At 39.1% G+C, this 23915-nt stretch overlaps 1 protein-coding gene and 5 pseudogenes across 1 annotated transcript; all 6 read left to right on the top strand.

Moving 5' to 3' along the window:
- Positions 1-2367: 2367 nt before the first annotated feature.
- LOC149252040 (ubinuclein-1-like) lies at positions 2368-4231 on the top strand (annotated as a pseudogene).
- Positions 4232-6357: 2126 nt separating this feature from the next.
- On the top strand, positions 6358-6861 carry LOC149252039 (L-aspartate oxidase, chloroplastic pseudogene; annotated as a pseudogene).
- Positions 6862-6971: 110 nt separating this feature from the next.
- On the top strand, positions 6972-12290 carry LOC149252038 (ubinuclein-1-like; annotated as a pseudogene).
- A 4767-nt stretch (positions 12291-17057) lies between these two features.
- LOC149252037 (ubinuclein-1-like) lies at positions 17058-19571 on the top strand. Its single transcript, XM_089454058.1, has 2 exons — positions 17058-17232; positions 19091-19571. The coding sequence occupies exons 1-2, from the start codon at positions 17058-17060 to the stop codon at positions 19516-19518; spliced, it is 603 nt and encodes a 200-aa protein (XP_089310184.1). The 3' UTR covers positions 19519-19571.
- Positions 19572-19725: 154 nt separating this feature from the next.
- Positions 19726-20660, top strand: LOC149252036 (ubinuclein-1-like; annotated as a pseudogene).
- Positions 20661-21426: 766 nt separating this feature from the next.
- On the top strand, positions 21427-23583 carry LOC149252035 (L-aspartate oxidase, chloroplastic pseudogene; annotated as a pseudogene).
- The last annotated feature ends 332 nt before the right edge of the window (positions 23584-23915 follow it).

The raw sequence follows: 23915 nt of genomic DNA, 5'->3' as shown, positions 1-23915 counted from the left end.
ATTGATTTTTTTTATAAAATTGATAACCCCAAAGGAATTCAAATATTTACAACCCATTGCTCTATCCCTAAAATAAATGCTTCAAACTCAACAATATTGTTGGTACATTGAACTCGAGTTTGAATGCATATTGGTGCCTTTTTCCGAGAGGAGGCTATAAAACAATACCGATATCATTACCCTCATTAGAAGAGTTCCCATCAAAATGTAAATTCCAGATTTTATCTTCATGATGAATTCTTATAGGGTGAGTTAACTTGTCTTCAATGAAGAGGGAGTAAACATCAATGTCTTCTTCTACATAATTAACATGTGAGTGGGGTAAACTTTTGATATATGGCATAATGTAGTCTTCCATACAAAAAATAATGTTTTTTCAATTTTTGGCCAAGGTCATGTGTGAGCCATCAAGTGAAATGTAACCTCCGGTTCAGACTCCCCATTATCTTCCTAATATTATTGAATAGTGATAAAATGGCATATCCATGAATTCTATGTTACAAACAATTCTAATCTCAGGGTGAATGCAAACAACTAGTGTTGTATCCTTATTTTGACAAATTGTCTCTTGGAGAGAATTGTTAAACACAAGAACTTTACTTGGGGTAGCTTTTGAACATTCTAGGCCTAATTCTTCCATTATGACTTTAGGCATTATGCTAGACCTTGAGGGTCCATCCACCAAGAAATAGTGTGTTATCTTGTCATGAAGTTTCATAGAGACATTAAAAGGAGGAGTTCTAAGAGAATTTGAAGGATTATGAATAGTAAGGACTTTATCCTAATGCTCTTCTTCTTCGGGTTGAATCTCTAAGGCATTAATTAGTGTGGGTATTTTACCTTCTAAGAAATCCTTTAATTTCCTTTGCTGTTTAGGAATAGTTTCCATGTCCAGTAAGGAGGCATAAGCTTTGATGTTGGACATTTTCTTTAAAATATTAAAATTAGGCAATTTTGAAGATGAAGAAGGGGAAAGAGAATGTATTTACAACGAAATGAAATATCAAGGAATTTGTAGTTTTTGGATTTTTTGGTTGTCTGGAAACTTGATTTTTAGCATTTCATGTTCTAAAAGAACCTTTGGTTTCAACAACTAATACTTCCTCAATATCAATCCAGTCTAGGGTTACTACAACAAGATAATGTCTTTTACAAAACATTCTTTCTCTCGAACTAATTCGAATTTGACAAGTTTTTTTCGTCATGGTACTCTTCACAAAAATTCCACCATGGGAAAGATAATAGAGAATGAAATTGATATGTTTGTTGGGCAACATGACCCTGCGTTAAGGAAGAGTATTATGGTTGGGGTTGTATATTAAGTTTTTTTTTGTATGAAATCAATCTAATGCTCATATCTTCCATAAGCTACAGAATAGATTCCATGTTAGAATGCTTTATTTTACCCTCTAGAAGAACATTTGTCCTACGTGTTAGACTCAGTCTTGTCAGTCCTCTGTCAGAGTCGAATTCACCAAGGTTCATTTCTCGTCATTTGCAATCATCAAAAGCCATTTTGGTCAAAAGAGTCATTTTAATTCTTGAGTCCAAGGTTTTGTCGACTAAGTCTACATGAGAGGTTCCAAATCAGTTTCCAGTACAAAATTTCATCATCAAATAATGCTCAAGAGAGATTCTTCTTCAAAACTGAGTTTTGAAGAAGAAATCATTAAATTCGCTTTCAAATATGAAATTATTCAAAGTTTTTTCAGTTGAAGATGTTCACATGCAGCCTCGCCATGATCCTTTGCCGAATTCAACATCAGTCAGCCCTGCAAAGAACAAGAATAATTTCATCATTCAAGCTCAGAAGATCAGTGAGGAAACAAATGTCAGAGTTGTATTAAATATAAAAGTGCCAAAGCCAAAAAAACATTACAAAGTGAGAAACAAAATTTGAATCCATGTCTATGTATGATATTTCTCCATGTCTATATAAGTTATTAGTCCATTTGCATCAAAGGATATTAAAAAAAAAAAAAAAATCCAAAGGAGAAGTCGCGTTGAAGTTGGAGGGATGGAAATGCATTTTAAAAGGGGCAGACTGGGTGTTTGTAAGCAGCGCGGCGCATAGGCTGAGTGGTGTGACGCACTGGGCATGCGCGGCGCATAGGCTGAGTGGCATGACACACTTGGCGCGCATTGCGCATAGGGACCATTTCCGCAGTGCAAAATTGCGTGGGCGTGGCGCACAGAGCCCGCGCGGCACACTGGGCAGAGTACGCGGCGCAGAGAGCTGGAACAAAAATATTTCGCCTCTGCTCTATTAAAAACTCAAATTCTTTGCTCCAAACGAATTTTTAATGCTGTAAATCATCTCTTGTCCACCTTATAGTTAGTGGCACATCTGTTTATCACCTCCAGCAGATGGATCCGGGTTCAGCTCCTTCACATCGATTTAGTGCAGTTATTGAAAGGATTGAACGTTTGTACAAGGGAACTGGAAGTAGTGATGAAGAAGAGCTAGACAAAATTCCAAATTTCTACCAGTATGATAGTGAAGACTCATTTATAGATGATACAGAATTGGATGAGTACTTCTCAGTTGATGGGGGAAAGACAAAACACACAGGATTTTTCATCAACACAGGGAAATTAGAACACTCGAATGAGCCTGCTGCCTCTCCCGTGCTTGCTCCAAAGAAAAGGAGAAGGGAAGATACCAAGAAGATGCCAAATGATGAAGATATTCCAAGCAAATTGTCAAAGACGGGTGCTCTTCGAATAAAGGCAGCTGCAAGAAGTGGACCTTTGGTGGGTATGAATGCCACAAGCTCTGGTCAAGATATCACTTGTCTTTCTATTGGTGAATATTCAGATGAAAAACCATTGAAAAAGCAAGAATAAAAACCAGGAAATATTCACGTTGGGCCTAGTTCATTAAAAGTTGAGAGATGCAAAGAAGTTCATTGTAAAACAGAGCCAACTGTCGTAGGCATTGAGGTGTTTAATAAGGATGGGGCAATTCCAAATATTTTTATTGCAGGCTCTAGAGAAACCACTGTCAAGAAGGCAATCATGGCTGAACCTTCAGATGGTGATATGCAATATCACTCAGATAAACATGAAACTCTTGGAACTGAATGCCATACAAGACAGTTGATGAAGTGCGCAAATGATATGTCGACCTCCAATAAAAGTAGAGCCTTTGAGAAAGTTGAAGAAGGTGACGATTCAGTGGTTGTGAATCCTGTTGTATACCAGATATCGACCTCCAAAATCAAACCTTTACTACCGCTTCAAAAGGAAGCTAGTCCTTCAAGGCCTCAATGCACTATTTTGGACGAAGCCTTCCAAGATTTGGAAAAGGGAATTGCTGAATTGTGTCCACCTTCTACGACATTCGAGAATCAGATCAGTCATTCCAAGTGGTGAAAACGCATATACCTCGTGATGTCAAGCAAAATCTTGGCAAAGTAGCTAGGTTGGCGGCAAAACAAGGAAAAATCTCGAATGATATAATTAATCATCTTATGGGCATTTTAGGCCATGTAATGCACCTTAAAACATTGAAGAGAAACTTGAAGGAAATGATTGCATCAGGAATCTCGGCCAAGCAGGAAAAAGAAGGTAGGCTTGAACACATTAAAAAAAGGAGGTGACTGAAATGGTCCAAATGCAAGTATCTTCTTTGAAAGCTCAGGAAAGCAGGCAAGAAGGTTCATTGGATGATTTACAAACATTGTCAACCTCTGTAGAAAAAGGAAAATTGAATGGATGCTACAAGTGGGATTATGCAACCGAAGACCGACTTTTTGATCTCTATGATCAGTATGTTAAGGGAATCGATGAACACAAAGGCCCACAAATAAAGAAACTATACATAGAGCTTGTTGAACTTTGGCCAGAAGGTTGGATGGACAACAATGGCATAAAACACGCAGTCTATAGAGCAAAGGAGCTAAAAAAAGAAATTGAATAAGATTACTAATGGTGGTGGAGAGACGACTAAACGAAAGAAGGCTCCAGTAAAATTGAGTACCGACGGATGGAATGGAGATGTGAATACTGGAACTGTTTCTAAACCCGCTCTGAAGATTCAACTCCTCGTGACAAGCAAACTATGGTGGGTCAAGTTCATAATAAATCTTTAAATAGAGGTAATATACTGCAATACAGGATCGCAGATCCAAAGTCTTCATTATTATTGACCGAAAACAGAAGTAAAGGTGAGAATAAGGGTTCAGATTGGGAAATTGAATGGCATCAGCAAAATCGCAGGCAGAGCTAGATTTCAAGAATTGGCTGCAAACGGTAAAGCAAAAGACCGTCCCTAACAATGGTGGCGATTTGACTAGCTCCCTGAACGAAATTGCAACTACCGATGAAAAGCACCGACGTTACATGCAAGATGTCATCATACTAGCAAACGACAGTGATGTAATCGCCGAATGTTGAATGTAAAATGCTTCATCTGCGTATTCATGATCCAAATTGAATGAAAGAGGCGTTACGTCTTAGGTGGCAGTCATTGCATACTGTGGCATCCGATCCAAAGAACATATGTGGCGGATTTTATTTCTATCAAGGTGTATGTTCGTGGCAATGGTTTTATCCATATCACTATGCTCCGTTTGCATCTGATCTGAGGGATATGGATCGGTTGGAGATAAGGTTTGAACTAGGGAAGCCATTCAAACTGTTCAATCAGCTCATGGGAAAATCTTCCAGCTGCAAGTGCAAATGCTCTTCCTGAACATTATAGACCCTTGATGACTGATCCAAACTCACGTATTATTGATTTTTATCCTACTTACTTTGAGATAGACATGAATTATAAACGCTTTGCTTGGCAGGGTGTGGCAAAATTGCCTTTTATTGATGAAGCTCGCTTACTCACAGAGGTTAACAATGTTGAGTGCACCTTGACGGCAGAGGAAATGCGCAGAAATACTGTGATGTATGACTTGTTATTTGTGACCGTGAGCCATCCATTGTCACCATATGTTTTTTCAATTTATGATCAAGGTAGCCATCTTTCAGGGCAGAAAAAAAAAAAAAAATGGAGTAAATGAAGAAATTGATCCTAGAGCTAGTGGGGAGATGAATGGTTTCTTTTGCCTTTGCGATGGAGAAGCATGCCCCCTTATCTGCACTTTGCCTATCAAGGGGATGGAAAATATCACAAACAATCAAGTGCTTTCTGTTATTTACAAGTTCCCACCAACACACAAACACATTACACGGCCTCCTAATGGAGTAATAAAGCCAAAGAAGTCTGTATGCGAGAATGATGTAAATACACCAACTCTATGGCATGAAGATAATGGGAGGAAGGCACATGATCGAGAAAGGCCACACCATACTGGACCTGCCTCAGCTCCTCATCTAGGAAAATCTGCTCATCGTCTTATTGCCAACAGTCTACAATTAAGGAACAACAGCTCACAGGAGGTAACACTTAGTGTGCAGCATGAAGCTCGTACTGGGGAGGTACCAACATGATTTATAGTCCTAATTCATATCCAAAATGAGATGATAATCTTGGATATGAACATGGATATCCTTCAGATAGCTCTCAAAAATATAACAGTAGAGTGTACAATGGCAGTCAGAGTAATGAGCAGGGTTATGTTGTATCTGCTTTCAATAGTTATGGTGAAAGATGTAATGACAATCAGAATCATCGTCATAGCTATGGTAGTTCTTCACACCATCAGTTCCAGTCTGGTGTCCCTATTGATGAGTACTATGGTTACCAAGGACAAAAGGACATTCAGCAACAAAATGGCAGAATAAATTCCCACTCATATCAGGATAGCATGACACAAGCCTTCAATACAGGGAACTCTTCCACAAGATTATCTATGATGAATGCAAAGCATGTACTGGAAAACAATGGCTAGTTATCCATTGCAATACACTCAGGGAGGAATAAAATGCAAAAGAAACTTTCACTACTGTCCCAGACATTGCTGAAGAACTTCACCTATAAGAAAAGGATTGAAAAATATACATTGGGGATATTTGAAAATATGTGATTTCAGAGCCCTCAGCTCTGCATGGCCTCCATAGACAATGAAGAGAGAAAATCCCCAAAGGCAGTTCATGTATCCAAGTCAAGTGCCAATTCAATTAGATATTTTGATTTTTTTTATCATTGATAGTGGGGTGGCTAGTCTTAGATATGCCCTTGAAGTTGCAAAACATGGGTCTGTGGTAGTCATCACAAAAGCTGAACCACATGAGAGTAATATAAATTATGTGCAAGGTGGTGTTAGTGCAGTTTTTGCTCCTTTAGATTTTGTTGAGAACCACATTCGGGATACTATTGTTGCTGGTGCATACTTATGTGATAAAGAGACTGTAAAGGTGGTATGCACATAAGGCCCAGATAGAGTTAAAGAGTTGATCACCATGGGTGCATCCTTTGATCATGGTGAAGATGGTAGCTTACATCTTGCTAGAGAGGGGGGGGGGCATTCTCATCATCGTATTGTTCATGTAGCAGATATGACAGGAAGAGAGATTGAGCGAGCTCTGTTGAAGGTTGTTGTTAATAACCCCAACATCACCATGTTTGAGCATCACTTTGCCATAGACTTGCTTACGTTTGAGGATGGATCAAATATTTACTGTCACGGTGTGGACACATTGAACACCGACACTAATGAGGTGGTTCGCCTCATTTCAAGGGTAACTTTACTTGCATCTGGTGGGGCTGGTGGTATTCTTTACAATCAAGCTATGGAAAGGTTCATGCCACAGTATGATTCCAGAGGAGAACTTGCACCTAGAGATGTGGTGGCACGCAGTATTGATGATCAATTAAAGAAACGGAATGAGAGATATGTTCTATTGGATATAAGTCACAGAGCCAAGGAGGAAACATTGTATCATTTCCCCAAATATTGTTGCTGAGTGTTCGAAGTATGGCCTTGACATAACAGAAAGTCCTATACCTGTAGTGCTAGCTGCACATTATATGTGTGGTGGGGTTCAAAGCTAAACTTCATGGAGAGACACCTATAATGGGTCTATACGTAGCTGGTGAAGTTGCCTGTACAGGACTTCATGGTGCCAAAAGGCTTGCAAGCAACTCATTACTTGAAGCACTTGTGTTTGCAAAGAAAGCGTTGGACACATCAGTATTTTTGTAAGCAGTGCATAAAGGAGAAAGGCCTTGAAAGACAAAAGGGTGAAAAAGTCGAAAACCAAGCGGTGAAAAAGGCACAGGGAAGGCAAAAAGTCAGAAACCGAAAAGCCAAAATTTAAATCAGAGGCATCCACCGGGGCAGAGAAATAAGATTCGATTCCCTATTCTTCACTTCAATTATGATCTGCAGCTACAGTTGTCGCCTTTTTTATTGGCCATCAAAAAGTTTCAAGTGAAATAATGAAACGTTGTTCAGTCTATAGAACAAATGGAAGGTTCATTTCATATCCCCAGGATTTTAGTTTAACAGCTCCCCATTTGGATCGATTTGTTTTCTCATAGTGGAGCTTATTTATGGCATAAAAAATCATTTGTAAAAGGTTCTGAGTTCTGAGAAAAAGTGTGGGAAGAAAAAACCCAGCACTATCACTGTACAGTTTTGACAGAGAAATAATTAAATGGTGCAGCTCTGATTTATAAGATACTTGCGGTATGAGTTTTGGAAATGTGTTTTTCTCTCTGTTTCATATGTATCATGTGTTGTTTTGTAGTCCATTCATGATTGTTTCCAGCTGAATACTTTCAAGTGAGAAAGGCAGAATTCAGTCATTGCTCTGCCTTGAGGAAGTGTTCAGTCTTTATGTGTTTTCTTCTGCCTGGAAAGGATTCATACTTTAATGCCCTTTTCAGCTATCTTAAATAGTCTTTTCACCCCATTTAAATTCAATTCGATTGCTAAAACCTCATGCTTATCTCGCCTTATGAAATATCCTGTACCTTTGGTTAAATCTCTATTCATGCTGTCGTCGTCCCATACAGCCCAGCAACTTAGTCATTAAATCAAATATCCCTCATTCAAATTCATTTACTAGCCTAAAATTAGTTATCATTTAAGTCATCTCGGACTCTATTGATCATTTTATCGAGATAGACCCAGAGAGAGCCCTCTCCTGTCCTCGTAGGCTAGCTACGAGGCTGAGCTTGGTTTGATGTTTCCTTGAACCTCGCCTTCCTTCAGCCTGAGGCAAATTCAAGCACTAACATAGTGGCGACTCCACTGGGGAACGAAATGGATTACTTGTAGATTGTTTTACCCCAATACATATCTCAAGTTCAGAGCTGATTGTCGATGGTGAAAAATGATCAGACATAAGAAGACGGTTGAAATCATTCACCTGGCAACTCCACTCACTAAAGAATCCATGCAATCAATCCTTCACGGTGACTCCACTGTAGAGGGATCAGTAGCTTTGAGATTTCTTAAGATGGATCGGATTGCAAGAAGATATGCTCCCATGAGCTGAGATCACATCCCAGGTTTTCCAAATAAAATTCCCAAGGTAGATTGGTCAAAGAATTTGCCTGTGTTCAGAAATGTGGAAGGTAATGATGTTGCTCTTCATCTGGTGAAATTTCACATTCATGTGCATAAATTAAAGATCGATTTTCCTGAAGATTTTTTGATGAAAATGTTTATGGCTACTCTGGAAGACGAAGCCCGATCTTGGTATGAAATTTTGCCACCTACTTCCATTTATTGTCTAAAGGATTTTCATTCAATATTCTTTGAGAAGTATAAAGAATCTTATCCATCATCAAATCTAGTTCATGACTGATGAATCTTTAGTAGATGGTAGAAATGTCATTTGTGCACTTCAAGAATCATATGAAGTTTCTCTTCTTATGATTAATGAATGTAATAAGGAACATGAAAACCTGGCTATCATATCATATGAAGATGACCTACAGTACATTCACACCGTAGAAGATCAAAACATTCAGTATTTCCATTCAGATTCTTCTTCATATGTTTCATGTGTTGAAATGTTTTTCCAAGAAGAGATCTGCTCATCTATTTGTTTAGAATTTTTTAGGGACCAGGAGCAGATTTTCACTGAAGTACATTTTGAAGAAAGATCAGAAGCAGGTGAAAAGGACACCTTGTTCTTTTAGCAAGAGGTAAATCTTCATGTTTTTCAGGATCCAATGGCCAATCTGTTGAAGTCAGTTGTGAAAGTTTTTATTGCAGTGTTCAGTGATGAAGGAGATCATGGTCAACTATGTTTTTGGATGCCCAGTGATCAGTTTGTACTGTTGACCAGAAGATCTAATGGGAAGAATCAGTCAAGAAGCCATCTCCTTGAGTGGTTGCATTGTCATTTTGATATAGTTTGAGGATATATTGTCTTGTAAGAAACATAGGTGGCCATGTACTGCCACCAAGCTTTAAGTTTTAAGTCCAGGTCTTTGTCATTTTGAGTTAGTTTGTTAGAGTCATGTTGTTTAGTAATTTCAGTTTGCATTGAGTCAATTTGAGTCAATAAATTGAGTCATGTTGGTTTGTTAGAATAATGGACTCCATAGCCCAATGGATGAAGGCACTGTCTAGCTCTCCCAGAGATCTGATGTTCTTGGCACCTCCACGAAGCGGCAGCTGCCATCCCAATTGGAGCCAATGTTAGACTCAGTCTTGTCAGTCCTCTGTCAGAGTCGAATTCACCAAGGTTCATTTCTCGTCATTTGCAGTCATCAAAAGCCATTTTGGTCAAAAGAGTCATTTTAATTCTTGAGTCCATGGTTTTGTCGACTGAGTCTGCATGAGAGGTTCCAAATCAATTTCCAATACAAAATTTCATCATCAAATAATGCTCAAGAGAGATTCTTCTTCAAAACTGAGTTTTGAAGAAGAAATCATTAAATTCGCTTTCAAATATGGAATTATTCAATTTTTTTCAGTTGAAGATGTTCACATGCAGCCCCGCCATGATCCTTTCCGAATTCAACATCATCAGCCCTATAAAGAACAAGAATAATTTCATCATTCAAGCTCAGAGGATCAGTGAGGAAACAAATGCCAGAGTTGTATTAAATATAAAAGTGCCAAAGCCAAAAAAACATTACAAAGTGAGAAACAAAATTTCAATCCATGTCTATGTATGATATTTCTCCATGTCTCTATAAGTTATTAGTCCATTTGCATCAAAGGATATTAAAAAAAAAAAAAATCCAAAGGAGAAGTCGCGTTGAAGTTGGAGGGATGGAAACGCGTTTTAAAAGGGGCAAACTGGGTGTTTGTAAGCAGCGCGGCGCATAGGCTGAGTGGCGTGACGCAGTGGGCGCGCGCAGAACATAGGTACTGTTTCTGCAGTGCAAAATTGCGTGGGCGTGGTGCATAGAGCCCGCGCGGCGCACTGGGCAGAGTACGTGGCGCACAGAGCTGGAACAAAAATTGTCGCCTTTGCTCTATTAAAAACTCAAATTCTTTGCTCCAAATGAATTTGTAAGGCTGTAAATCATCTCTTGTCCACCTTATAGTCAGTGGCACATCTGTTTATCACCTCTAGCAGACGGATCCGGGTTCAGCTCCTTCACATCTATTTAGTGCAGTTATTGAGAGGATCGAATGTTTGTACAAGGGAACTGGAAGTAGTGATGAAGAAGAGCTAGACAAAATTCCAGACGACGACCAGTATGATACTAAAGACTCATTTATAGATGATACAGAACTAGATGAGTACTTCTCAGTCGATGGGGGAAAGACAAAACACACAGGATTTTTCATCAATAGAGGGAAATTAGAACACTCGAATAAGCCTGCTACCTCTCCCGTGCTTGCTCCAAAGAAAAGGAGAAGGAAAGATACCAAGAAGATGCCAAATGATGAAGAGATTCCAAGTGAATTGTCAAAGATGGGTGCTCTTCGAATAAAGGCAGCTACAAGAAGTGGACCTTTGGTGGGTATGAATGCCACAAGCTCTGGTTAGGATATCACTTGTCTTTCTATTGGTGAATAGATGAAAAACCATTGAAAAAGCAAGAATCAAAACCAGGAAATGTTCACGTTGGGCCCAGTTCATTAAAAGCTGAGAGATGCAAAGAAGTTCATTGTAAAAAAAAGCCAACTATCGTAGGCATTGAGGTGTTTAATAAGGATGGGGCAATTCCAAATATTTCGATTGCAGGCTCTAAAGAAACCATTGTCAAGAAGGCAATCATGGCTAAACCTTCAGACGGTGATATGCAATATCACTCAGATAAAAATGAAACTCTTGGAACTGAATGCCATACAAGACAGTTGATGAAGTGCGCAGATGATATGTTGAGCTCCAATAAAAGTAGAGCCTTTGAGAAAGTTGAAGAAGGTGACGATTCAGTGGATGTGAATCCTGTTGTATACCAGATATCGACCTCCAAAATCAAACCTTCACTACCACTTCATAAGGAAGCTAGTCCTGCAAGGCCTCAATGCACTATTCTGGATGAAGCCTTCCAAGATTTGGAAAAGGGAATTGCTGAATTGTGTCCACCTTCTACTGACATTTGAGAATCAGATCAGTCATGCCAAGTGGTGAAAACGCGTATACCTCGTGATGTCAAGCAAAAGCTTGGCAAAGTAGCTAGGTTGGCAGAAAAACAAGGAAAAATCTCAAATGATGTAATTAATCGTCTTATGGGCATTTTAGGCCATGTAATGCGGCTTAAAACATTGAAGAGAAACTTGAAGGAAATGATTGCATCAGGAATCTCGGCCAAGCAGGAAAAAGAAGGTAGGCTTGAACACATAAAAAAAGGAGGTGACTGAAATGGTCCAAATGCAAGTATCTTCTTTGCAAGCTCAGGAAAGCAGGCAATAAGGTTCATTGGATGATTTACAAGCATTGTCAACCTCTGTAGAAAAAGGAAAATTGAATGGATGCTACAAGTGGGATTATGCAATCGAAGACCGACTTTGTGATCTCTATGATCAGTATGTTAAGGGAATGGATGAACACAAGGCCCACAAATAAAGAAACTATACATAGATCTTGTTGAACTTTGACTAGAAGGTTGGATGGACAACAATGGCATAAAGCATGCAGTCTATAGAGAAAAGGAGCGAAAAACGAAATTGAATAAGATTACTAATGGTGGTGGAGAGACGACTAAACGAAAGAAGGCTCCAGTAAAATTGAGTACCGACGGATGGAATGGAGATGTGAATACTGGAACTATTTCTAATCCCAGCTGTGAAGATTCAACTCCTCGTGAAAAGAAAAATATGGTGGGTCAAGTTCATAATAAATCTTTAAATAGAGGTAATATACTGCAATACAGGATCGCAGATCCAAAGTCCTCATGTATTATTGACCGAAAACAGAAGTATTTTGGAAAAGGTGAGAATAAGGGTTCAGATTGGGAAATTGAATGGCATTAGCAAAATCGTAGGCAGAGCTAGATTTCAAGAATTGGCTGCAAACGGTAAAGCAAAAGACCATCCCTAACAATGGTGGCAATTTAACTAGCTCCCTGAACGAAATTCCAACTGCCGATGAAAAGCACCGACGTTACATGCAAGATGTCATCATACTAGCAAACGACAGTGATGTAATTGCCGAATGATGAATGTAAAACGCTTCATATACGTATTCATGATCCAAATTGAGTGAAAGAGGTGTTATGTCTTAGGTGGCAGTCATTGCATATTGTGGCATCCGATCCAAAGAACATATGTGGCGGATTTTATTTCTATCAAGGTGTATGTTTGTGGCAATGGTTTTATCCATATCACTATGCTCCGTTTGCATCTGATCTTAGGGATATGGATCGGTTGGAGATAAGCTTTGAACTAGGGAAGCCATTCAAACCATTCAATCAGCTCATGGGAAAATCTTCCAGCTGCAAGTGCAAATGCTCTTCCTGAACATTATAGACCCTTGATGACTGATCCAAACTCACGTATTATTGATTTTTATCCTACTGACTTTGAGATAGACATTAATGATAAATGCTTTTCTTGGCAAGGGTGTGGCAAAATTGCCTTTTATTGATGAAGCTCGCTTACTCATGGAGGTTAACAATGTTGAGTGCACCTTGACGGCAGAGGTAATGCGCAGAAATAATGTGATGTATGACTTGTTATTTGTGACCGTGAGCCATCCATTGTCACCATATGTTTTTTCAATTTATGATCAAGGTAGCCATCTTTCAGGGCAAAAAAAAAAAAAAAAAAAAAACTTGGTGTAAATGAAGAAATTGATCCTAGAGCTAGTGGGGAGATGAATGGTTTCTTTTTCCTTTGCGATGGAGAAGCATACCCCTTATCTGCACTTCGCCTATCAAGGGGATGGAAAATATCACAACCAATCAAGTGCTTTCTGTTAATTACAAGTTCCCACCAACACACAAACACATTACACGATCTCCTAATGGAGTAATAAAGCCAAAGAAGTCTGTATGCGAGAATGATGTAAATACACCAACTCTATGGCATGAAGATAATGGGAGGAGGGCACATGGCCACACCATACTAGACCTGCCTCAGCTCCTCATCTAGGAAAATCTGCTCATTGTCTTATTGCCAACAGTCTACAATTAAGGAACAGTAGCTCACAGGAGGTAACACTTAGTGTGCAGCATGAAGCTCGTACTGGGAGGTACCAACATGATTTATAGTCCTAATTCATATCCAAAATGAGATGATAATCTTGTATTTGAACATGTATATCCTTCAGATAACTCTAAAAAATATAACAGTAGAGTGTACAATAGCAGTCAGAGTAATGAGCAGGGTTATGTTGTAAGATGTAATGACAATCAGAATCATCATAATAGCTATGGTAGTTCTTCACACCATCAGTTCCAGTCTGGTGTCCCTATTGATGAGCACTATGGTTACCAAGGACAAAAGGACATTCAGCAGCAAAATGGCAGAATAAATTCCCACTCATATCAGGATAGCATGACACAAGTCTTCAATACAGGGAACTCTTCCACAAGATTATCTATGATGAATGCAAAGCATGTACTGGAAAACAATGGCCAGTTATCCATTGCAATACACTCAGGGAGGAATAAAATGCAAAAGCAACTTTCACTATTGTCCTAGACATTGCTGAAGAACTTCACCTATAAGAAAAGGATTGAAAAATATACATTGGGGATATTTGAAAATATGCAATTTCAGAGCCCTCAGCTTTGCATGGCCTCCATAGACAATGAAGAGAGAAAATCCCCAAAGGCAGTTCATGTATACAAGTCAAGTGCCAATTCAATTAAATATTTTGATTTTTTTTATCATTGGTAGTGGGGTGGCTGGTCTTAGATATGCCCTTGAAGTTGCAAAACATGGGTCTGTGGCAGTCATCACAAAAGTTGAACCACAGGAGAGTAATACAAATTATGCGCAAGGTGGTGTTAGTGCATTTTTCCTTCAGATTCTGTTGAGAACCACATTTGGGATACTATTGTTGCTGGTGCATACTTATGTGATAAAGAGACTGTAAAGGTGGTATGCACAGAAGGCCCAGATAGATTTAAAGAGTTGATCACCATGGGTGCATCCTTTGACCATGGTGAAGATGGTAGCTTACATCTTGCTAGAGAGGGGGGCGAGGGGCATTCTCATCACCGTATTGTTCATGCAGTAGATATGATAGGAAGAGAGATTAAGCGAGCTCTATCGAAGGTTGTTGTTAATAACCCCAACATCACCATGTTTGAGCATCACTTTGCCATAGACTTGCTTATGTTTGAGGATGGATCAAATATTTACTATCACGGTGTGGACACATTGAACACTGACACTAATGAGGTGGTTCGCCTCATTTGAAGGGTAACTTTACTTGCATCTGGTGGGGCTGGTGGTATTCTTTACAATTAAGCTATGGAAAGGTTCGTGCCACGGTATGATTCCAGAGGAGAACTTGCACCTAGAGATGAGGTGGCACGCAGTATTGATGATCAATTAAAGAAAAAGAATGAGAGATATGTTCTATTGGATATAAGTCACAGAGCCAAGGAGGAAACATTGTATCATTTCCCCAAATATTGTTGCTGAGTGTTCGAAGTATGGCCTTGACATAACAGAAAGTCCTATACCTGTAGTGCCAGCTGCACATTAAATGTGTGGTGGGGTTCAAAGCTAAACTTCATGGAGAGACACCTATAATGGGTCTATATGTAGCTGGTGAAGTTCTTGTACAGGACTTCATGGTGCCAAAAGGCTTGCAAGAAATCATTACTTGAAGCACTTGTGTTTGCACAGAAAGGATTGAACACATCAGTATTGTTGTAAGCAATGCATAAAGGAGAAAGGCCTTGAAATACACAAAGGGTGAAAAAGTCGAAAACCAAGCGGTGAAAAAGGCACAGGGAAGGCAAAAAGTCAGAAACCGAAAAGCCAAAATTTAAATCAGAGGCATCCACCAGGGCAGAGAAATAAGATTCTATTCCCTATTCTTCACTTCAGTTATGATCTGCAGCTACAGTTGTCGCCTTTTTTATTGGCCATTAAAAAGTTTCAAGTGAAATAATGAAACGTTGTTCAGTCTATAGAACAGATGGACGGTTCATTTCATATCCCCAGGATTTTAGTTGTAACAGTTACCCATTTAGATCGATTTGTTTTCTCATAGTGGAGCTTATTTATGGCATAAAAGATCATTTGTAAAAGGTTTTGAGTTCCGAGAAAAAGTGTGGGAAGAAAAAACACAACACTATCACTGTACAGTTTTGACAGAGTAATAATTAAATGGTGCAGCTCTGATTTATAAGATCATTGTGGTATGAGTTTTGGCAATGTGTTTTTCTCTCTGTTTCATATGTATCATGTGTTGTTTTGCAGTCCATTCATGATTGTTTCCAGCTGAATACTTTCAAGTGAGAAAGGCAGAATTCATTCATTACTCTCCCTTGAGGAAGTGTTCAGTCTTTATGTGTTTTCTTCTGCTGGAAAGGATTCATACTTTAATGCCCTTTTCAGCTATCTTAAATAGTCTTTTCACCCCATTTAATTTCAATTCGATTGCTAAAACATCATGCTTATCTCGCCTTATGAAATATCCTATACCTTTGGTTAAATCTCTGTTCATGCTATCCTCGTCCCATACAGCCCAGCAACTTAGTCATTAAATCAAATATCCCTCATTCAAATTCATTTACTAACCTAAAATCAGTTATCATTTAAGTCATCTCGGACTCTATTAATCATTTTATCGAGATAGACCCAGAGAGGGCCCTCTCCTGTCCTTGTAGGGCTTGCTACGAGGCTAAACTTGGTTTGATGTTGCCTTGAACCTCGCCTTCCTTCAGCCTGAGGCAGATTCAAGCGCTAACATAGTGGCGACTCCACTGGGGAACGAAATGGATTACTTGTCGATTGTTTTACCCCAGTACATATCTCAAGTTTAGAGCTGATTGTCGATGGTGAACAACGATTAGACATAAGAAGACGGCTGAAATCATTCACCAGGCGACTCCATTCACTGAAGAATCCATGTAATCAATCCTTCATGGTGACTCCACTGCAGAGGGATCAGTAGCTTTGAGATTTCTTAAGATGTATCGGATTGCAAGAAGATACGCTCCCATGAGCTGAGATCATATCCCAGGTTTTCCAAATAAAATGCCCAAGGTAGATTGGTCAAAGAATTTGCCTGTGTTCAGAAATGTGGAAGGTAATGATGCTGCTCTTCATCTGGTGAAATTTCACATTCATGTGCATAAATTAAAGATCGATTTTCCTGAAGATTGTTTGATGAAAATGTTTATGGCTACTCTGGAAGACAAAGCCCGATCTTGGTATGAAAGTTTGCCACCTGCTTCCATTTATTGTCTAAAGGATTTTCATTCAATATTCTTTGAGAAGTATAAAGAATCTTATCCATCATTAAATCTAGTTCATGATTGTTACAAACATGCTTCTACTTTTATTGAAAGCCTTGAAAAATATTATGAAGATGATAATTTCATGGATGATGAGATCATGGAAGCCCTGTATGAAAATCCCTTTCAGCAGCGTAAAGACGATCATGAAAATTTGCAGCATGATCAAGATTGTAGTACGGTGGAAGATGAAAGAATTCTGCATCTTGACAGTCAACATGAATTATATGAAATAGATCAGTAGGTTGAAGAGTTCCATATGGCTGAAGGTGATGAAAGAAAAAGTGTCGGTTCAGATCTGTCAATAGAAGAAGACGACATGCAAGTAAGTTCAGTTCTAATTGCAGAATGTGATAATGTCAGGACAACTATTTCAGTTCCAGATTCAGATTGTGATGACCAAGAATGCCAAGTACAGAATCCTATGAAAGAGAACTTTGCTGTTGAAATCATCTGGGATGCAGAAGACACAGTTATGGATCCAAATGTTCTCAGTTCATTAGAATACAGCCTTCATGAGGAGGTAATCCAGTCAGTGCATGAACAACAAAATTAGACCTTCGTTCAAGTAAGTGAGAAGGTTCCCTTGGATGAATCTTTAGTAGATGGTAGAAATGTCATTTGTGCGCTTCAAGAATCATATGAAGTTTCTCTTCTTATGATTAATGAATGTAATAAGGAACATGAAAACCTGGCTATCATATCATATGAAGATGACCTACAGTACATTCACACCGCAGAAGATCAAAACATTCAGGATTTCCATTCAGATTCTTCTTCATATGTTTCATGTGTTGAAATTTTTTTCCAAGAAGAGATCTGCTCATATATTTGTTCAGAATGTTTTAGGGACCAGGAGCATATTTTCACTGAAGTACATTTTGAAGAAAGATCATAAGTAGGTGAAAAGGACACCTTGTTCTTTCAGCAAGAGGTAAATCTTCATGTTTTTTAGGATCCAATGGCCAATCTGTTGCAGTCAGTTGTGAAAGTTTTTATTGCAGTGTTCAGTGATGAAGGAGATCATGGTAAAATATGTTTTTGGATGCCCAGTGATCAGTTTGTATTATTGACCAGAAGATCTGATGGGAAGAATCAGTCAAGAAGCCATCTCCTTGAGTGGTTGCATTGTCATTTTGATATAGTTTGAGGATATATTGTCTTATAAGAAAAACAGGTGGCCATGTACTGCCACCAAGCTTTAAGTTTTAAGTCCAGGTATTTGTCATTTTGAGTTAGCTTGTTAGAGTCAAGTTGTTCAGTCATTTCAGTTTGCATTGAGTCAATTTGAGTCAAGTTTCAGTCAATAAATTGAGTCATGTTGGTTTGTCGGAATAATGGACTCCATAGCCCAATGGACGAAGGCACTGTCTAGCTCTCCCAGAGATCTGATGCTCTTGGCACCTCCATGGAGCGATAGCTTCCATCCCAATTGGAGCCAATGTTAGACTCAGTCTTGTCAGTCCTTTGTCAGAGTCGAATTCACCAAGGTTCATTTCTCGTCATTTGTAGTCATCAAAAGCCATTTTGGTCAAAAGAGTCATTTTAATTCTTGAGTCTAGGGTTTTGTCGACTGAGTTTGCATGAGAGGTTCCAAATCAGTTTCCAGTACAAAATTTCATCATCAAATAATGCTCAAGATAGATTCTTCTTCAAAACGGAGTTTTGAAGAAGAAATCATTAAATTCGCTTTCAAATATGGAATTTTTCAAAGTTTTTTTCAGTTGAAGATGCTCACATGCAGCCTCGCCATGATCCTTTGCTGAATTCAACATCAGTTAGCCCTGCAAAGGACAAGAATAATTTCATCATTCAAGCTCAGAAGATCAGTGAGGAAACAAATGTTAGAGTTGTATTAAATATAAAAGTGCCAAAGCCAAAAACATTACAAAGTGAAAAACAAAATTTGAATCCATGTCTATGTATGATATTTCTCCATGTCTATATAATTTATTAGTCCATTTGCATCAAAGGATATTAAAAAAAAAAAAAAAACCAAAGGAGAAGTCGCGTTGAAGTTGGAGGGATGGAAACACATTTTAAAAGGGGCAGATTGGGTGTTTGTAAGCAGCGCAGCGCATAGGCTGAGTGGCGTGATGCACTGGGCGCACGCGGTGCATAGGGACCATTTCTGCAGTGGAAAATTGTGTGGGCATGGCACACAGAGCCCACGCGACGCACTGTGCAGAGTACGCGACACACAGAGCTGGAACAAAAATTTTCGTCTTTGCTCTATTAAAAACTCAAATTCTTTGCTCCAAATGAATTTGTAAGGTTGTAAATCATCTCTTGTCCGCCTTATAGTCAGTGGCACATCTGTTTATCACCTCCAGTAGACGGATCTGGGTTCAGCTCCTTCACATCGATTTAGTGCAGTTATTGAGAGGATCGAACGTTTGTACAATGGAACTGGAAGTAGTGATGAAGAAGAGCTAGACAAAATTCCAGACGACAACCAGTATGATACTGAAGACTCATTTATAGATGATACAGAACTGGATGACTACTTCTCAGGCGATGGGGGAAAGACAAAACACACAGGATTTTTCATCAACAGAGGGAAATTAGAACACTCGAATGAGCCTGCTGCCTCTCCCGTGCTTGCTCCAAAGAAAAGGAGAAGGAAAGATACCAAGAAGATGCCAAATGATGAAGAGATTCCAAGAAAATTGTCAAAGATGGGTGCTCTTCGAATAAAGGCAGCTGCAAGAAGTGGACCTTTGGTGGGTATGAATGCCACAAGCTCTGGTCAGGATATCACTTGTCTTTCTGTTGGTTAATATTCAGATGAAAAACCATTGAAAAAGAAAGAATCAAAACCAGGAAATGTTCACGTTGGGCCCAGTTCATTAAAAGTTGAGAGATGCAAAGAAGTTCATTGTAAAATAGAGCCAACTGTCATAGGCATTGAGGTGTTTAATAAGGATGGGGTAATTCCAAATATTTCGATTGCAGGCTCTAAAGAAACCACTTTCAAGAAGGAAATCATGGTTGAACCTTCAGACGGTGATATGCAATATCACTCAGATAAACATGCAACTCTTGGAACTGAATGCCATACAAGACAGTTGATGAAGTGCGCAAATGATATGTCAACCTCCAATAAAAGTAGAGCCTTTGAGAAAGTTGAAGAAGGTGACAATTTAGTGGATGTGAATCCTGTTGTATACCAGATATCGACCTCCAAATCAAGCCTTCACTACCACTTCATAAGGAAGCTAGTCTTGCAAGGCCTCAATGCACTATTCTGGATGAAGCCTTCCAAGATTTGGAAAAGGGAATTTATGAATTGTGTCCACCTTCTACTGACATTTGAGAATCAGTTCAGTCATGCCAAGTGGTGAAAATGCGTATACCTCGTGATGTCAAGCAAAAGCATGGCAAAGTAGCTAGGTTGGCGACAAAACAAGGAAAAATCTCAAATGATGTAATTAGTCGTCTTATGGGCATTTTAGGCCATGTAATGCGGCTTAAAACATTGAAGAGAAACTTGAAGGAAATGATTGCATCAGGAATCTCGGCCAAGCAGGAAAAAGAAGGTAGGCTTGAACACATAAAAAAGGAGGTGACCGAAATGGTCCAAATGCAAGTATCTTCTTTGCAAGCTCAGGAAAGCAGGCAAGAAGGTTCATTGGATGATTTACAAGCATTGTCAACCTCTGTAGAAAAAGGAAAATTCAATGGATGCTACAAGTGGGATTATGCAACCGAAGACCGACTTTGTGATCTCTATGATCAGTATGTTAAGGGAATGGATGAACACAAAGGCCCACAAATAAAGAAACTATACATAGAGCTTGCTGAACTTTGGCCAGAAGGTTGGATGGACAACAATGGCATAAAACATGCAGTATATAGAGAAAAGGAGTGAAAAAAGAAATTGAATAAGATTACTAATGGTGGTGGAGAGATGACTAAATGAAAGAAGGCTCCAGTAAAATTGAGTACCGACGGATGGAATGGAGATGTGAATACTGGAACTATTTCTAATCCCAGCTGTGAAGATTCAAATCCTTGTGACAAGCAAACTATGGTGGGTCAAGTTCATAATAAATCTTTAAATAGAGGTAATATACTGTAATACAGGATCGCAGATCCAAAGTCTTCATCTATTATTGACCGAAAACAGAAGTATTTTGGAAAAGGTGAGAATAAGGGTTTAGATTGGGAAATTGAATGGCATCAGCAAAATCGCAGGTAGAGCTAGATTTCAAGAATTGGCTGCAAACGGTAAAGCAAAAGACCGTCCCTAACAATGGTGGCGATTTGACTAGCTCCCTGAATGAAATTGCAACTGCCGATGAAAAGCACCGACGTTACATGGAAGATGTCATCATACTAGCAAACGACAGTCATGTAATTGCCGAATGTTGAATGTAAAATGCTTCATCTGCGTATTCATGATCCAAATTGAATGAAAGAGGCGTTATGTCTTAGGTGGCAGTCATTGCATATTGTGGCGTCCGATCCAAAGAACATTTGTGGCGGATTTTATTTCTATCAAGGTGTATGTTTGTGGCAATGGTTTTATCCATGTCACTATGCTCTGTTTGCATCTGATCTGAGGGATATGGATCGGTTGGAGATAAGCTTTGAACTAGGGAAGCCATTTAAACCGTTCAATAAGCTCATGGGAAAATCTTCCAGCTGCAAGTGCAAATGCTCTTCCTGAAAATTATAGACCCTTAATGACTGATCCAAACTCACGTATTATTGACTTTTATCCTACTGACTTTGAGATAGACATGAATGATAAACGCTTTGCTTGGCAGGGTGTGGCAAAATTTCCTTTTATTGATGAAGCTCACTTACTCATGGAGGTTAACAAGGTTGAGTGCACCTTTACAGCAGAGGAAATGCGTAGAAATACTGTGATGTATGACTTGTTATTTGTGATCATGAGCCAGCCATTGTCACCATATGTTTTTTCAATTTATGATCAAGGCAGCCATCTTTCAGGGTAGAAAAAAAAAAAAAAAAAACCTTGGAGTGAATGAAGAAATTGATCCTAGAGCTAGTGGGGAGATGAATGGTTTCTTTTGCATTTGTGATGGAGAAGCATGCCCCCTTATCTGCACTTCGCCTATCAAGGGGATGGAAAATATCACAAGCAATCAAGTGCTTTCTATTATTTACAAGTTCCCACCAACACACAAACACATTACACAACCTCCTAATGGAGTAATAAAGCCAAAGAAGTCTGTATGCGAGAATGATGTAAATACACCAACTCTATGGCATGAAGATAATGGGAGGAGGGCACATAATCGAGAACGACCACACCATACTGCTCCTGCCTCAGCTCCTCATCTAGGAAAATCTGCTCATTGTCTTATTGCCAACAGTCTGCAATTAAGGAACAGCAGCTCATAGGAGGTAACACTTAGTGTGTAGCATGAAGCTCGTACTGGGGAGGTACCAACATGATTTATAGTCCTAATTCATATCCAAAACGAGATGATAATCTTGGATTTGAACATGGATATCCTTCAGATAACTCTCAAAAATATAACAGTAGAGTGTATAATGGCAGTCAGAGTAATGAGCAGGGTTATGCTGTATCTGCTTTCAATAGTTATGGTGTAAGATGTAATGACAATCAGAATCATCGTCATAGCTATGGTATTTCTTCACACCATCAGTTCTAGTCTGGTGTCCCTATTGATGAGCACTATGGTTACCAAGGACAAAAGGACATTCATCAGCAAAATGGCAGAATAAATTCCCACTCATATCAGGATAGCATGACACAAGTCTTCAATACAGGGAACTCTTCCACAAGATTATCTATGATGAATGCAAAGCATGTACTGGAAAACAATGGCCAGTTATCCATTGCAATACACTCAAGGAAGAATAAAATGCAAAAGCAACTTTCACTACTGTCCCAGACATTGCTGAAGAACTTCACCTATAAGAAAAGGATTGAAAAATATACATTGGGGATATTTGAAAATATGCGATTTCAGAGCCCTCAGCTTTGCATGGCCTCCATAGACAATGAAGAGAGAAAATCCCCAAAGGCAGTTCATGTATCCAAGTCAAGTGCCAATTCAATTAAATATTTTGATTTTTTTTTATCATTGGTAGTGGGATGGCTAGTCTTAGATATGCCCTTGAAGTTGCAAAACATGGGTATGTGGTAGTCATCACAAAAGCTGAACCACATGAGAGTAATACAAATTATGTGCAAGGTGATATATTAGTGCAGTTTTTCTCCTTCAGATTCTGTTGAGAACCACATTCGGGATACTATTGTTGCTGGTGCATACTTATGTGATAAATAGACTGTAAAGGTGGTATGCACAGAAGGCCCAGATAGAGTTAAAGAGTTGATCACCATGGGTGCATCCTTTGATCATGGTGAATATGGTAGCTTACATCTTGCTAGAGAGGGGAGGGGGCATTCTCATCACCGTATTGTTCATGTAGTAGATATGACAGGAAGAGAGATTGAGCTAGCTCTATCGAAGGTTGTTGTTAATAACCCCAACATCACCATGTTTGAGCATCACTTTGCCATAGACCTGCTTACGTTTGAGGATGGATCAAATATTTACTCTCACGGTGTGGACACATTGAACACCGACACTAATGAGGTGGTCCACCTGATTTCAAGGGTAACTTTACTTGCATCTGGTGGGGCTGGTGGTATTCTTTACAATCAAGCTATGGAAAGGTTCATGCCACAGTATGATTCCAGAGGAGAACTTGCACCTAGAGATGTGGTGGTACGCAGTATTGATGATCAATTAAAGAAACAGAATGAGAGATATGTTCTATTGGATATAAGTCACAGAGCCAAGGAGGAAACATTGTATCATTTCCCCAAATATTGTTGCTGAGTGTTCGAAGTATGGCCTTGACATAATAGAAAGTCTTATACTTGTAGTGCCAGCTGCACATTATATGTGTGGTGGGGTTCAAAGCTAAACTTCATGGAGAGACACCTATAATGGGTCTATATGTAGCTGGTGAAGTTGCCTGTATAGGACTTCATGGTGCCAAAAGGCTTGCAAGCAACTCATTACTTGAAGCACTTGTGTTTGCATAGAAAGCATTGAACACATCAGTATTGTTGTAAGCAGTGCATAAAGGAGAAAGGCCTTGAAAGACACAAAGGGTGAAAAAGTCGAAAACCAAGCGGTGAAAAAGGCACAAGGAAGGCAAAAAGTCA

The sequence above is a fragment of the Pinus tabuliformis genome, chromosome 7, assembly GCF_031772625.1.
Source record: "Pinus tabuliformis cultivar Carrire ecotype Pingquan chromosome 7, CPIR1, whole genome shotgun sequence".
NCBI classification, from domain to species: Eukaryota; Viridiplantae; Streptophyta; class Pinopsida; order Pinales; family Pinaceae; genus Pinus; species Pinus tabuliformis.
Note: the sequence above shows the minus strand (reverse complement) of the source record. Positions and strands in the feature narration are given on the sequence as shown.

What these genes read in the sequence shown, in the direction of transcription:
- LOC149252037 (XM_089454058.1), top strand. Translation starts at nt 17,058, where the DNA reads ATGCAAGTAAGTTCAGTTCTAATTGCAGAATGTGATAATGTCAGGACA. An exon ending in TATGGATCCAAATGTTCTCA is followed by an intron (nt 17,233 to 19,090) that starts GTTCATTAGAAT and finishes ATCTGGGTTCAG; the next exon opens with CTCCTTCACATCGATTTAGT.